The sequence below is a fragment of the Fusarium falciforme genome, chromosome 6 (genome assembly GCF_026873545.1).
Source record: "Fusarium falciforme chromosome 6, complete sequence".
NCBI lineage: Eukaryota > Fungi > Ascomycota > Sordariomycetes > Hypocreales > Nectriaceae > Fusarium > Fusarium falciforme.
This window is the reverse complement of record NC_070549.1, coordinates 1251176-1265019: the sequence shown is the minus strand read 5'-3', so window position 1 is coordinate 1265019 and position 13844 is coordinate 1251176. Positions and strand designations below refer to the sequence as shown.

General features: G+C 44.9%; 2 protein-coding genes across 2 annotated transcripts; one reads left to right on the top strand and one right to left on the bottom strand.

Moving 5' to 3' along the window:
• Nucleotides 1–116: 116 nt before the first annotated feature.
• NCS54_00793400 (Hypothetical protein) lies at nt 117–964 on the bottom strand (the record flags this gene model as incomplete). Its single annotated transcript, XM_053153337.1, has 3 exons — nt 117–508; nt 566–879; nt 939–964. The coding sequence occupies 3 exons, from the start codon at nt 962–964 to the stop codon at nt 117–119; spliced, it is 732 nt and encodes a 243-aa protein (XP_053009312.1).
• Nucleotides 965–2742: 1778 nt separating this feature from the next.
• Nucleotides 2743–7927, top strand: NCS54_00793300 (Carrier domain-containing protein; the record flags this gene model as incomplete). The annotated part of the gene is made up of 3 exons (XM_053153336.1): nt 2743–3710; nt 3763–4062; nt 4108–7927. The coding sequence occupies 3 exons, from the start codon at nt 2743–2745 to the stop codon at nt 7925–7927; spliced, it is 5088 nt and encodes a 1695-aa protein (XP_053009311.1).
• Nucleotides 7928–13844: the final 5917 nt, after the last annotated feature.

Sequence of the window (13844 nt, the reverse complement as noted above, 5' to 3'; positions counted from 1 at the left end):
TTTGAGCTGAGGACAAGCGAACGGCGAACCTTCATCGGGGCTCGCAATGAAGGAGGAAGGACGTGTGAATTATGACATTAGGAGTCGATAGGATATTATTATTGTTACAAACCACCTCACTGGCGCTGGTACGTGACCTTGATGGGCTTCTCTCCCAGGCTCATGCCCGCAGTGTTCTCCTTTGCGGTAATGGCACCTTGCTCTGCCTCGTACTCGACGAAAGCAATACCCCGGCGACCGGGTACCAGTCTGACCTCGCGGAAGCCCTCGAAGCGTCCGAAAACGCTGGTCAGAGCCTCGATGTCGTAGTCTTCGGGGAGGTTCTGAACGAACAGAATCTTGTTGGGAGGGAGGAACTCGTCCAGGACACCGCCTGCTGCCGCAGCGCTTGTTGACTTGAGACCTGATGGCCTGGCCGCCTTTGTTGGTCGGCTGTCTGGTGCTGCACCCGGACCTCGTTTGTTGAGCTGCCTCTGTTCTTCTGCAGCCTCGAGGGCCTTGCGCTTGTCTGGGATCGGAAGTCAGTAGCTAGTCGATTAAACGCTGATGAGTTGATGTCGCATACCCTTTTCTGCCTGTCTGTGTCTCTTGTGAGATTCAAATTCTTCTTGGCTGCAGTTCATCTCGACAGTCTTGTCGCTTCTGCTGCGCGCCAATGCGACCTTCATCGGCTTGTCGAAGAGCTCGAACCCATCAACCTCTTCAATAGCGCTTCGTGCGCTTTCGGGATCATCGAATACTACGAAGGCCTGACCCTTGGCCTTCAGGTTCTTCTTGGCCACGACATCGATGACGTTGCCGAACTCAGAGAATACTGTCCTCAAGGCTTCCGTCAAAGTCTCGAGCTTGACGCGCTCTTCCAGGTTCTGTACGTAGACACTACAGATCAGTTAGCAAATGATCTTCACGTTGCGTGTCGGGTGTGCAATGACACGCACGTGGAGATTGGGGTTTCTGAAGCCATCTTGGATGCGCTGTAGAAGCAGGTAAGTGCTGTCGCATTAGATTTGAAGAGCAGCAGAGGGTGAAGTGAAAGCCACCGAGGCCCACTTTGTGCGACCAGGCAGGCAGAGGTGAGTGCACGTGTAAGGATCGCGTTTATGTAAATAAACGCGATATATGCTCTTAACGGGCTGCCATAGACCTTGTCTAACCATACTGGGAGCCATCGCTTAGACCTCATTCTTTCCTGGCAACACTTTGCAAAAGTTCGCAAAGGTCTTCTCTCAGAGAAACACTGTTGGCATTCGACCTTGATCTGTTGATGTCATAGGTATGCTAAGTCTCATGAACATGAACGCGGCTCTTTATCCTCTTCCCGTCCCTCGGCGCATCCACTATGAAACGCGTCCACTGTAAAACAGTGCTTCCCTTCAGACGAAAAACGATGCTCCCGGGTACTGGAGATAGGAGCGCTCCTCTGAGGGCTTGGATTTGCCACTCTTGGCTCAAGCGCATTGTGAATAGGGTTGCAAGTCGACCTTTGCTGTTTGGCGGTCAAAGGTCATCTTGCATCTTGAGCATTTCATGGGGGCCACCCTCATCTCACCAACCTTTCCCGCCTCATTTCCAGGACCGCAATGCTCTATTGTCCGACGAGGCGCCGACTTGCCCACTTGGAGTTTCGGTCTGTACTGGATCCGAGCTGTCGATCGCACGTCTGCTCGATCTCTTGGCCTGGCTCGATGTGAACAGGTTGTCGTGGTAGGCATGGATCTTCATGTGAGCTCCCTCTCGTGGTGATGGTCTGTTTATCTTGCGATAGCCCTATATCTGTACTGCGACAATTCGGTGCTTCTCTGGTGATAATGTGTGAATTGCCATTCCAATGCTGCCCAGGGGTAGGATTTCCGTTAATGTGGGACTATCTTCCGTCCAGCCGCCGGCTCCGAACAGATCCAGGAACCCGGTGCGGGCGACCGACAGACCCGATTTTGCGGAGTGAGTGGCTAAAAATGTACTTGATAGCTGTGCCCTTGGCTTATGATACTCAAGACCAGTACGGTTGATCATCTTGCGTGGGGCTGGGCAGACAGTTCTCAAGTGTCATACTCTCTGATATAACCTCCTTGCTGTGTTCCGCTAATGTACCAGTAGTTGGGAACTCTAGTCTCCTATGTCCCTTCCAAGCTCGCGTATACGGCACATCTCTGAGAGTAAGATAACCTGTCTCAACATCTTCCCGAGATGCAAGGTGGGCCGAGGGGCCATTTTGAGCCTCTCGGCTCAACCCTTCAGTTCTCCCACCCAGTGGTTTCGGAACCTGGGTCGTTAATTGTGAGCTTGTTCCAATAGGTGTCTTAGTTGTGGTCGAAGTTTTTGACGCCACGTCGTCAGTGTCGACTGCAGTGTGTTCAGTGCCGCGTTGAAGCTCAAGGCATTTCTAGACATTGTCCTGATCATCAGGATCGGCGTTTGACAAGCGTCCCGAGTGAAACGGCTTTCTGCTTGATGTTGGCAAAGTTTCCACATGTCATTCTTGGCCATGGCAAAGTAGAGAAATAGAAGGACTAGGGAGATGAAGTCTCCCGTCAATGACTGGCATGTGTTGCGTTATCTCGATCATTGAATCGACGATTCGATCACGACAGAACTATTCCTTTGCATGATGAGCCTGGATGGGTATTTAACCGTCATATGCCGACCACTGTTCAATGTCGAATACTCATATCATTGCCGTTTTATGACAAGTCTTTACACATCTTGCCTAGAGATCTTGAAAACGACCTGTCAATGCCTACCATGATTCAAGAACACCCCCCTCCGGGCATCTCGGCCCTCTTGATGGAGTTATACGACTTATCGCCAGCAGAAGTCAAGCAAAGCCGACAGTTCCAGACCCTAAAAAAGCCAGACTTGGACAAGGCCCGCCTCCTGGCCTCGATTCCCAGTACACCCAGGCCGTCCATCCGACCCCTGCATCTTCTCTATCTCGCCTTGACCGAGCTCCCAGGAGAGTGGCCAACGTTTGACCTCATCAAGTGCCATACGCGACTCTACAAACTTCTCCCTGAGGAGGTCAAGGCACACGATGACGGGGACTCAGCTTGGCTAGTGGAAGCCACCAAAGAGCTCGTGAAGAAGTCTTACACTTCCTTTTCCCAGTTCATCGGATCTGGCAACGAACCTGCTCTGCGAGCTACAAATGCCGACAACTACATCACTTATCGAGGCCTGAACCATTTCGTCAACAACTTTCAACTGCCGATTGACTCGTCTAAGACAAAACCCGTTGTCGCCATTGCGCTCCCTAACGGCCCAATCCTTGCAGCCACTTGTATCGCAGTCACCACCTACTATACCGCGGCACCCATCAACCCAGCGGCCGGCCCTGAGCAGTTCCAAGCAGACATTTTGCAATCCAGAGCGAAATGTATTCTGACCACAAGCGACGACTACAAGAAGCTCTGTCTTGACGCCCAGTGGGTCGTGGAGAACAACATCCAAATCTTCATTGTGAACTGGACTCGTGGCGATGACGTCTGTGTCACCACAGTGGAGGGAGCAGAAATACCGACAAACGACACCACGCCTAAGCCTAACAATGCGGACGACATCGGCCTGATCCTCTTCACAAGTGGGACATCAGGAACCAAGAAGGTTGTGCCCCTGACAACGCATTCGATCATTGCTGGCATTGTCTTCGTGATGGAGTCATGGGGCCTGACTTCGCAGGACATATGCCTCAACATGATGCCCCTTTACCATGTGTAAGTGACTCTTGATGTCCCTGGGAATGTCCGATCACCTAACATGAGATAGTGGTGGCCTGGTAAGAAACATCTTTGCGCCAATCTTCTCTGGTGGCTCGACAGTGTGTTGCTCTGCGTTCGACCCCAACCTCTTCTGGGATGTCGCCGAGGATATACAGCCCACTTGGTACTACGCGTCGCCATCAATGCACTCTGTTATCCTAGCCGAGGCAACGGTCCGGACCAAAGCCCTGGAGAACAGTCGCATTCGCCTGGCTTGCAATGCCGCGGGTGGTCTCCTGCCGTCTCTGGCTTGTCAGCTGCGCGACACCTTCAACTGCGTTGTACTTCCTAGTTATGGAATGACTGAGTAAGTACTGTGACTGAAGTCGTGGCCAAATACTAACGGATGCAGGTGCATGCCCATCTCTACACCCCCTCTTGACTATCGCCTGGATCGCGAGGGCACATCTGGTATCAGTACTGGTCCAGACCTTGCAATTCTGGATTGGTCAGAGGTCGTGGTTTCGAATGGGACAGTGGGAAGAATTTGTGTTCGTGGTGAACCAGTCTTCCCTGGTTACCTGAAGCCAGACGGCACGTACGACAAGTCTCCCTTTAATAAGGATGGCTGGTTTGATACGGGCGACCTTGGATACATGGACAATGACGGCTATCTTTACATCACGGGCCGAAGTAAAGAAGTCATCAACCGCGGCGGAGAGTTGATCTCCCCGTTCGAGGTTGAGAATGCCATCATGTCAGCATCTATGTCCAGCGACTCCCCGATCAGTGGAAGGGTCAGCCAGGCTTTGGCGTTCTCGGCATGCCATGATGTTCTCCAGGAGGTTGTTGCAGTCGCCTTGGTGACGCCTCCCAAGTTCCCGCGGGTTGATCTCAAGACCCTACACATCTCTTTGAAGTCGTCCCTCCAGCAAGCCAAATGGCCTGTTTTGATCACCTATATGGATGATCTTCCCAAGAAGAACAACAAAGTCCTCCGAATCAATCTTGGACAGCGATTGGGGTTGCCTGATGTGAGCGATGACACTCCATACCTGGAAAGGCATTGGCAAGCGTCATGCCCACCCCCTGACACAGCTCTGTCTGTTCCAATCGAACGCTCTGCCTGTTCAGTCGATTACGCCAATCTGTCGAGACAGATACAAGGTCTTCTTCCTCGAAACACGGAGGTCTTCTGTCGCCAGGACCCGAAGGACGGTGGACCTGAGGCTGTCTTAGCCCCAAGACAAGCCGGTATCGAAGTGATCGGGGCCGAACTGGTCAACGACATCCGTCGAGGTCTGAGCACCGCGATCGACAACTACATGATACCCAACCAAATACACACATTGGCTAGGCCACTCCCGAGAAGCAGCTCAGGGATTGTTGATGTCGCTGAGCTGCACATGGAGGTAGAGCGGTATCTGAGCGACTCCATCAAGAAGTTGAGCGCGACCACAGAGGGGCTGGTCACAAAAGCATTCGCGGAAACCCTGTCGATTCCTTCGGGCGACATACCTCCTGATGTTGACTTTTTTAGTCTGGGAGGAGATTCCTTGGGAGCTGGCCGTCTCATGTCGGCGCTACGTGCCCAATTCAACGTGCATCTGCCCATCAGTCTCGTATTCAACGAGGGAACTGTTATGGCCATTGCGACACACATCGACAAAGTTTCGAGCTCGAATCAATCCGATGACGAAAAGGCGGACAACACTGCAGGCTGCACCAAGACGTGCAGCTCCACCAACCCTTTCCTGATGTTTTTGCAGTTGATCCCTCTGATGGTCATCTACCCCCTGAGGCGAGCCTTCCAATGGACTGTCTTCATGGTGGCTCTGGCATACAGTCAGATGCTCCCTACAAACGACTCGGTTCCTGGAAGACTGCTGAATTTGACTGTCTCCATCTTCATCTCGCGAGTCGTGGTTCGCTGTGTCGCGCCCTTTGTCGGTATTGCCGCGAAGTGGCTCATCATCGGTCGCTATCGGGAAGGTCTCTATCCCATGTGGGGAGTCTACCATACCCGGTGGTGGATGGTTCAGAAGATCACCAGTATTTGCGGCAAAGGCTTTTTCAACACGAATGAAACCATGGAGCGTCTGTACTACCGACTTATGGGAGCCAAGATTGGAAAGAATGCGAGGCTCACTGGGGCCGCTCTTGGGGAATGGGATCTTCTCGATATCGGGGACAACACTATCCTTTCGAAGTGTATCTGCCGCCCATTTGCAGCGGAAGGCAACACAAGCATGTACCTGGGCCGTATCAAGATTGGAGCGGGCTGCTCGGTCGGTGTCGCCTCAATCGTAGCTCCGGGATCCGAGTTGCCGCCCAACACTTGTCTCGGCTTCAACTCGTCCAGTTGGGAAATGGAGGATGCGGACGAAGCATACCGGGACCAGTTGCCGGGTCAAGCTCGGAAGCCTCACTGGCTACTGCAATGCCTTTTCACGATGCCGCTCAAGCTTGTCGCGTGGTTCTTGACTCTCGTCCCCTGGATGGCTGGCCTCATTGGCATGGTCATACAAAAACCCTCGGAGAGTGATTCGCCACTACGAGGCATCATCAATTGGTTTGCTGAGCCGGAACGAGTAGGATACCACTACCTTGCACTCATCCTGAAAGCCCTCTTCGGACCATTCTTTCTATTTGGGTTCACTGTCATTGTGAAGGGAGTCCTCGACGCAGTGTTTGGCAAGGCTGGTCCAGATTCTGCCCAATCCCAAGGCGCCGTCACTACTTGGAGAGTAAACCTCACCAAAGCCCTTTGCCCTGTTCCTCGACTCCACGACGTAACCTCCATGTTCGGGCAACATTACGAGGCAACATCCGTGGCCTTGAGAATGTTGGGAGCGAAAGTCGGCGAGCGCGTATACTGGCCGGGAACCGGCCCTAGCATCAGTGACTACCACTTGTTGGAGGTTGGAAACGATGTTGTGTTTGGCTCTCGCGCTCACTTGGTGACTTCTGACGGCCTCGGATCCGAAAAAATCGCCATCAAAGACCGCGCCATGATTGCTGATCGTGTTTGTCTTTTGCCTGGCGTTGAGGTTGGAGAGCGAGTGACCATGGGATCTGGCGCCTTGACACGACGAGGCAAGACTTATTCCCCAGGAGGGACATATGTTGGTTCCAAAGCAGGCGATGCTGTGTGCTTGTCGACAGGTCGCGATGTTAAGGAGAAGGGGAACCCTCGAGTCCGAATCCAGCACATGAGTAGCGACGAAACTCTGACCGGACCTAGGCGCCAAACAGGGAAGTCACACGTACGCACTCAGATCTCGCATATGAGCAGCGATGATACCCTGGCAGAGTCGGGTAAGGGTCCGAAGAAGGCAAACTATCGCGTCACGGCCGACCCCTTCATGACATCTGAGAGCGAGACGGACGACAGCTCCGACGACGACGCCCCCAAGCAGGACCTGTCGCCGTTTGGGCGCGCCTTTTATCTCAATCTTGCCCCGTACCATGTCCTTGGACCCTTTGCAATCTTCTGTTACTCGGCATTCCTCACTGTGTTCACTGCGTTCTATTGGAACATTCCCAGCATATCATCTGTTCAGGTGGTGGACTTGGTTGTCAAACGGTATCTTCGAGAAGGCCTTAGTGTGTGGTACGATCTGGCAGCGGTCTTCATTCTGACTTTGATCATGATTGCTATCCTGACCACGTTCCAAGCTGTCTTTGCCCTCGCCATCGTCATTTGTTCAAAGTGGTCTTTACTGGGACGACGCATGCCTGGAAACTACGACTGGGATAAGTCTTCATACTGTCAGCGTTGGCAAATCTTCCTCGGCATTGAGCGCATCCGGCGACAATGCTATCAGGGTAACGGTGTCTTGGGCCTTCTCACAGGAACCAGCTGGATCGTGTTCTACTTCAGAGCTCTGGGCGCCGACATTGGAAGGGATTGTGCTCTGTTCGCCAATGGAACACCTAGTCTGATGTTTACCGAGCCAGACTTGATCACTCTAGGCAATAGAGTTGCCGTCGATGATGCGAGCGTTGTTGCGCACATCAATACGCGTGGGAAGTTCGACTTGAACAGGCTTGAGATCGGGGATGGATGTGTGCTGCGAACCGGAAGTAGGCTGCTGAGCGGCGCGCAGATGAAGAAGGAGAGCTGCTTGTTAGAGCACACACTTGTTATGGGGGGTGATGTTGTTGAAGCAAAGTGGACTATGCAGGGTTGGCCGGCTGAGCGGTTTACGCAGGGACGAGTTAAGGAGTAGTCACAGGTACAGAAGTTACGGGATAGTTGGCGTCTTGAATTGGGGGATAATTTAGGTAGTAATAGGAGATTCTTAGGCATGAAATTGTATGTGTACTGAGCTTAAGCTATGTGCTAGTAGAAGTACCCAGCTATCCCTTTAGTCGGCAAGGACCTCCAAGCCATACCTCGCCCCGGTATTATTCTGATAACTAAATCATGCGGTAAGTATGATGCTATCTGTTAGGGAACTATGGCATGGGTACTAATATCTCCGTTAAGACTCGGTGATAGTTAAAGTACCCCACAAATAAACGCATGTGATTGACTTGAACCCCCCGTCGTGACCTGGTTGCGGTCTTTGTCGACTAAAGGGATACGAAAGGAAATTGCCATGTATGTCAACCCGCAATGGCTGTACAACCCCATTTCTCTCTTCATCGTACCCGACCGCCCTCAACACAATATAAGCACCACCTGGAAAGCTCAAAGACAGTGTGGCAACATGATCCAGTGAGTTAGCTCGTAACTATCCCTTCAATTGTCGAAAGCCTCCGTCATGTACCTCGCCCCACACCACCCCTATCACATAACCAGTATATAAGGGGAACCTAAGACGCATCATTAATAATTCTCGCTAAAATCATTATATGAATCATTCTACAGCCATCAATGAGCCCTTAATCAATCCCTACAGAGGTAATAAATGCCTATAACGACTATAGCTTTATTAATAAAGCTAATAGCCGCCGTGAGCATAAGTGCGATAGCACCTAGCGCCCTATTTTCCCCCCTTCTAATACCCAAGGCTTTAATTTTTAATCTTTCGCGGTAAAAAGGCGCGATCTTAAGGTCAAAGAGCTACCCCAGGGGCCACTATAGCTATTCTAATACTTTATACCTCTATCCCTAGTTAAAAGCTAGACTTAATATACTAATAAATAGGTTAATAGCCTATTAGAGAGAGGCATTATTAATAGCACTAACTATAAACTAAAAGATAGCTTATAATTATAAGAGTAAAAGCTAACTACTATAGTAGAAATATATATCTAGCTTATAATCCTAATTTACTTAGGAATATATAAGGAAATTATAATTAAGGACTATTAGAAGACCCCTAAGCTATAAGATTAGTGCCCTAAGCACTTTATTATTAAGTTTATAATATATAACTATAACATAATTAGGTGGCATGCCAATTGAGCTAATAGACCCCTTTTGCAAAAGATTAACCAGTTTTGGCACTTTATGCCGGAACTATGCTATACCTCTATCTATAAGGCTCTTCCGTGGTCACATGACCTACTTCCTTATAATTGCCCCCCTTCTTATAGTAGCGCGCCCTGAGTCGCTTAATTTAATGCCTTAGACCCGTAGCTACGGCGGCGCTGGTCTCATATAATTAGCTAGGCCGTATATATACTATAGGGGGAACCCGAACCCCTGCCCCGGACGTTCAGCGCCTATATAACCATGTGACCCCGCTGCAGGGTTAGGAGCAATAGCAATAGAGGTTAACCCCTAAGGCTAGCCATAGCCGCCTTATAAGCCTAACGTAAGCCGAGGTATAGCTGAGCCTTCGCCGCTGTGTCGTATATGCTCGCGATAGGAATCGAACTTATGACCTTACTGGCTAGGAGACCCACGAAGTACTAGAATAATTATAATATAATTGGGTGGCATGCTAATTGAGCTAATAGACCCCTTTTGCAAAAGATTAACTAGTTCTGGCACTTCGTGCTGGAACTGTGCTATACCTCTATCTATAAGGCTCTTCTATGGTTATGTGACCTACTTCCTTATAATAACTAATTTTAACTCCTTTATCGCTACCTTTGCCCTTTTAATTATGCTAAATTTAAAGATAATAAATACTTCCCTAAGGTCTTCTAATATATATAACTATAGTCTAAGCATATATAATAAGCTATAACGCAGCTCTATAAGCCAAGCTCTTATCTAGCTATAAATAAGGGCATAATTTATTATATAGGGAGGAACTCAGAGGTTATATATATACTAGGTAAGCCTACTAATATAGGGTTTAAGGTATAAGTTATAGCCCAACTTGGTATCTTTTTATGCTAGATTTAGTACTAACCCGGCGCGAAATATAGCCCTATCGGCGTTAAATATCCTAAGAAGAAGTTACTAATACGAGGGAGAAATAAAAGTAAGGCTAAAGGCAAAGAGAGAGGCGGCTTAAAGAGGAAGGATAATAAGGCTAATAAGGTTAAAGAAATTATTTATATCCTTATAGATAATAGGGATAAAGTTATTATATTAAACTTAACTTAGAGCGTTATTATCGCTCTTATAAATCTACTCCTAAAGTTAATATATTACATCTTTATAGATAACCTCTTCGCGTTATTAAATCTCTTTCGCTTCCTTTATTAGCATAGCTATAAGGCCATAGGTATAGCTCGCCTTAACTATAGTATTTATAAAGAGCTTATAGACTCTAAGTTAAGGGATTAGACTAATAAATTAGGCTTTTAATTTAATAAGATTAAGGTTATACTTACCCCTAATAACTAGGTAAGAAGCTTTAATTCTTTTAGCTATATTTCTCTTATTAATTTATTTATTTATTTAATAAGTAAATTAAATTACTTAGAAAAATAATACCTTTATATTATTTTTATTAATTATATTTAAGGGCAATAAGAGGACTAATTATTAGAGGAAGAAATTATTAATAAAAAAGGCTATAGCATAGCTATTATAGTATTTCTTTAGCAGTAATCTAGTTAAGCTTATATTAATCCCTATTGTAGCTATTATATATAATAATAAGATAAATTATATAGATTAAGGAGACTGTAAGATAGTGGGCCTCAATGGCTGGATTAGGGTGAAATCGTAGATTAAAGGTAGGTCTCTATTATGTGTAAGACTTTAACTTGCCGAGCCTCCTATGGTGGCTCGGCTGCAGAGGTTTCAGGAGCTCCCTGCTTACGTGATATTTAGCCGGGGTTACCCCGATTGGTTGGCGGCTTTAACGGCCGCCCCACATCCTTACAGAGACTAAATAAGGGCATATTAAGGTTATAATTACTTAATCTATAAAGGCACTTAGTAGGCTCTTACTTAGACCTTCCTTCTTAATATAGCCCTTATAAATAATTACCTTCTTTAACTCTATAGGTAGCTAAGTTAGAAGCGATATATAAGTTAGAAAGAATAGCGCTAATGCATTTATAATAAGCTCTTTAAGGCATTCTATATAACTAGTTAATTAAAGAGAAAGTTTTAGGCCAGAGACAAATTTATACCTATTATATAATATGAATTTATCGCAAGAGGGAAAAAATCAGACTGCGTAGCCTATCAGGGTCATCGCCTTAGGCAGCCGAGGTCGAGGAGCTCGAGGCAGCCATTAGCGCCGGTCAGTAATAACAAAAGGGGGCAGCAGCGCCGATAATCAACAAAAGGATATAAGCAATGCGATATCGCGCTTTATAACTTAGATTATTATTAGGACTTCTATTATAGGCTAGTTTAGGTGGGAAGTAATATACCTTTTATGTTTAGATTTTAATTAGCTAGATACCCCTATAGTGACCTCTACGGAGGTTTTCGACAATTGAAAGGATAAGCAAGCACCTCAATAGATCACTTGGTGTATAGGATATTTTGTTAGTTAACCACTGAGACGTAAATGACCACGCCAAGTTCCCCCGTGAGAAAACCTGTAGCAGCTAGTGACAGCTCCGCTTGCGTGGAGGAAGTCGGCACACTTCTTGACGCCAGCTAAGACGGTTTTATGCTCAGCCGTAGTCCTACGATCGTGGCCAGTTGTCGATGCATGATAGGCATAACCTTCGAGGTATATGCCGTCGCCATCGGTGCCCAAGGAAAAGCGCAAGAGGTCGCATAAGCTTTGCTCTCGATAACGCCTGCAATGACGCTGTAGATGGTGGCACCCGCTCCACAGGCGATAATCACACCAGTTCCTGCGCTGACGACCTGGGCCTATTCGACCACATCGGGTTTGCGGCGTTTGGAAAGAGCATGATGATCATTGTCGTAAAGGTGCGTGTAGACTTGGTTGACATGGTCGAAATGCACGGTGAGGTTAGAGACTTCGCTGGTCCAGTCGTGAACGATGGGCGTGTGGCTCACTATCTGAGATGTTCGGTTGTAGACCGTAGCGCCTCGGTCAAATAAAATAAATGGGAGGAGAAGAGAAGCTGCTTTGCTTGCGTTGACCATTGTCCCGTGTTATAACGAATGATGAGTGCACCGATATCAAGAACTATAGCAAGAAGAACTGCTGGTAATCCGAACGTGATGATCGGGGGGTGAGAGAGGCGATGAACAAAGCTTGGAGAGGATGTAATGAGAGGATTCTTCTTGCGGATAGGTTCTCAATTTTATACCCACGAGCTCAGAGAGTCAATCTTCACAAGCCTTAATCTGGAGCTATTGGTTGTCAGTTTCTAAATGCCACATATGCCATAGACTGTTAATTGTTAGTTGTAATAATCAGGGCGCTGTGCATATGGCGTGCTGAGAAGCCGACAGAAATATAATACTAAGAGTGTGATTTAAGAAGTAGCAATACGGCTTAATGCTTAGCTGCGGGAAAGTGAGTATATAGAAAATATTTAGTATTATAAAATAAGGCTATTTGTATAAATTATTTTATTTATATATATATATAGATATAGTTTTTTATTTTTTAAGTACTTTTATTTTTAAATTATAATTAAGCTTATTTAATTAAACTTAATTTATATAATAAAATATATAATAATATATTAAATATTAAAAATATAAAAGTATTTCTAATATTATTAAATAAATTATTATTAAAACTATTATTATTTATATATTTATATATTTAATTAAATATATTTAATTAATTAAACCTATAGACCTCTATTTACCTCTAAGTCTAGCGCTAAGCCTTAATATTAAGTCTTTTTAGGTTTATAGAACTCTAATATTAACTCTAAGAATTAATCCCTCTAAAACCTATAATATTAATAACTCTTATTTCTTAATATTATACTTATAGCTATATAGTTAAATCCTAGCTAGTTATAAGACTTCTTTAATCTTTTTATTTAATATAATAAAAAGTATTAATACTTATAATAAGAGTTATAAGCTATATTATATATTAATTATATTTTAAGTCCTTAAGGAATTAATTTTCTTTATTAATATAAACTTATTTTTTTTTTAGCTTTTTTTTTAAGAGCTTTTAATAAAAAAAGTATTTTTTTAAAAAAATAATATTTTTTTATTAAAAGCTCTTAAAAAAAAAGCTAAAAAAAAAAAGAAAGAAATATTATAATTAAAAATTAAAAATTTAATATATTTTAGATTATTAAGGTCTATATTTAATATAATACTTTAAAGGTATTTATTTAATATTATTTCTTATAGCTTATTATAAATACTTTTTATATTTTTATAAAGCTTATAAACTTCCTTATTAAGGTTATCTTAGTTATTTTAAAAGGTATATTAATAAGTATTAGCTATATTACTTTAATTACTAAGTTAAAGGTCTTTATAGAAAGTAGTTATTATAATTATTAATATATTATTAATTAGTTAATTAATTAATTAACTAGTTAATTATAATTATTATTAATTATAATTAAATCTCTTCTTATAAGGATAATAGAAATATAATCCCTTAAGAGTTTAATCTCTTTAAGTAATTAAGAATTATAAGGGTAATTAAAAGGTTATTATTAGAGGGGAGAGCTACTCCGTAAAGGGGCTAATATATACTACCTTATCTAATTTATAAACTTAGAAGCTAAGATCTAACCCTTTTATAAGGATTTTAACCTCTTTAGTTAACTAAGATATAAGCTATTTATTATTAATAGAGCTAGCTTTAGTATATTATTAAAGCTATTAATAATTATATAGATAAACCTTATTAATTTAAGCCTATTAAGACCTCTAGC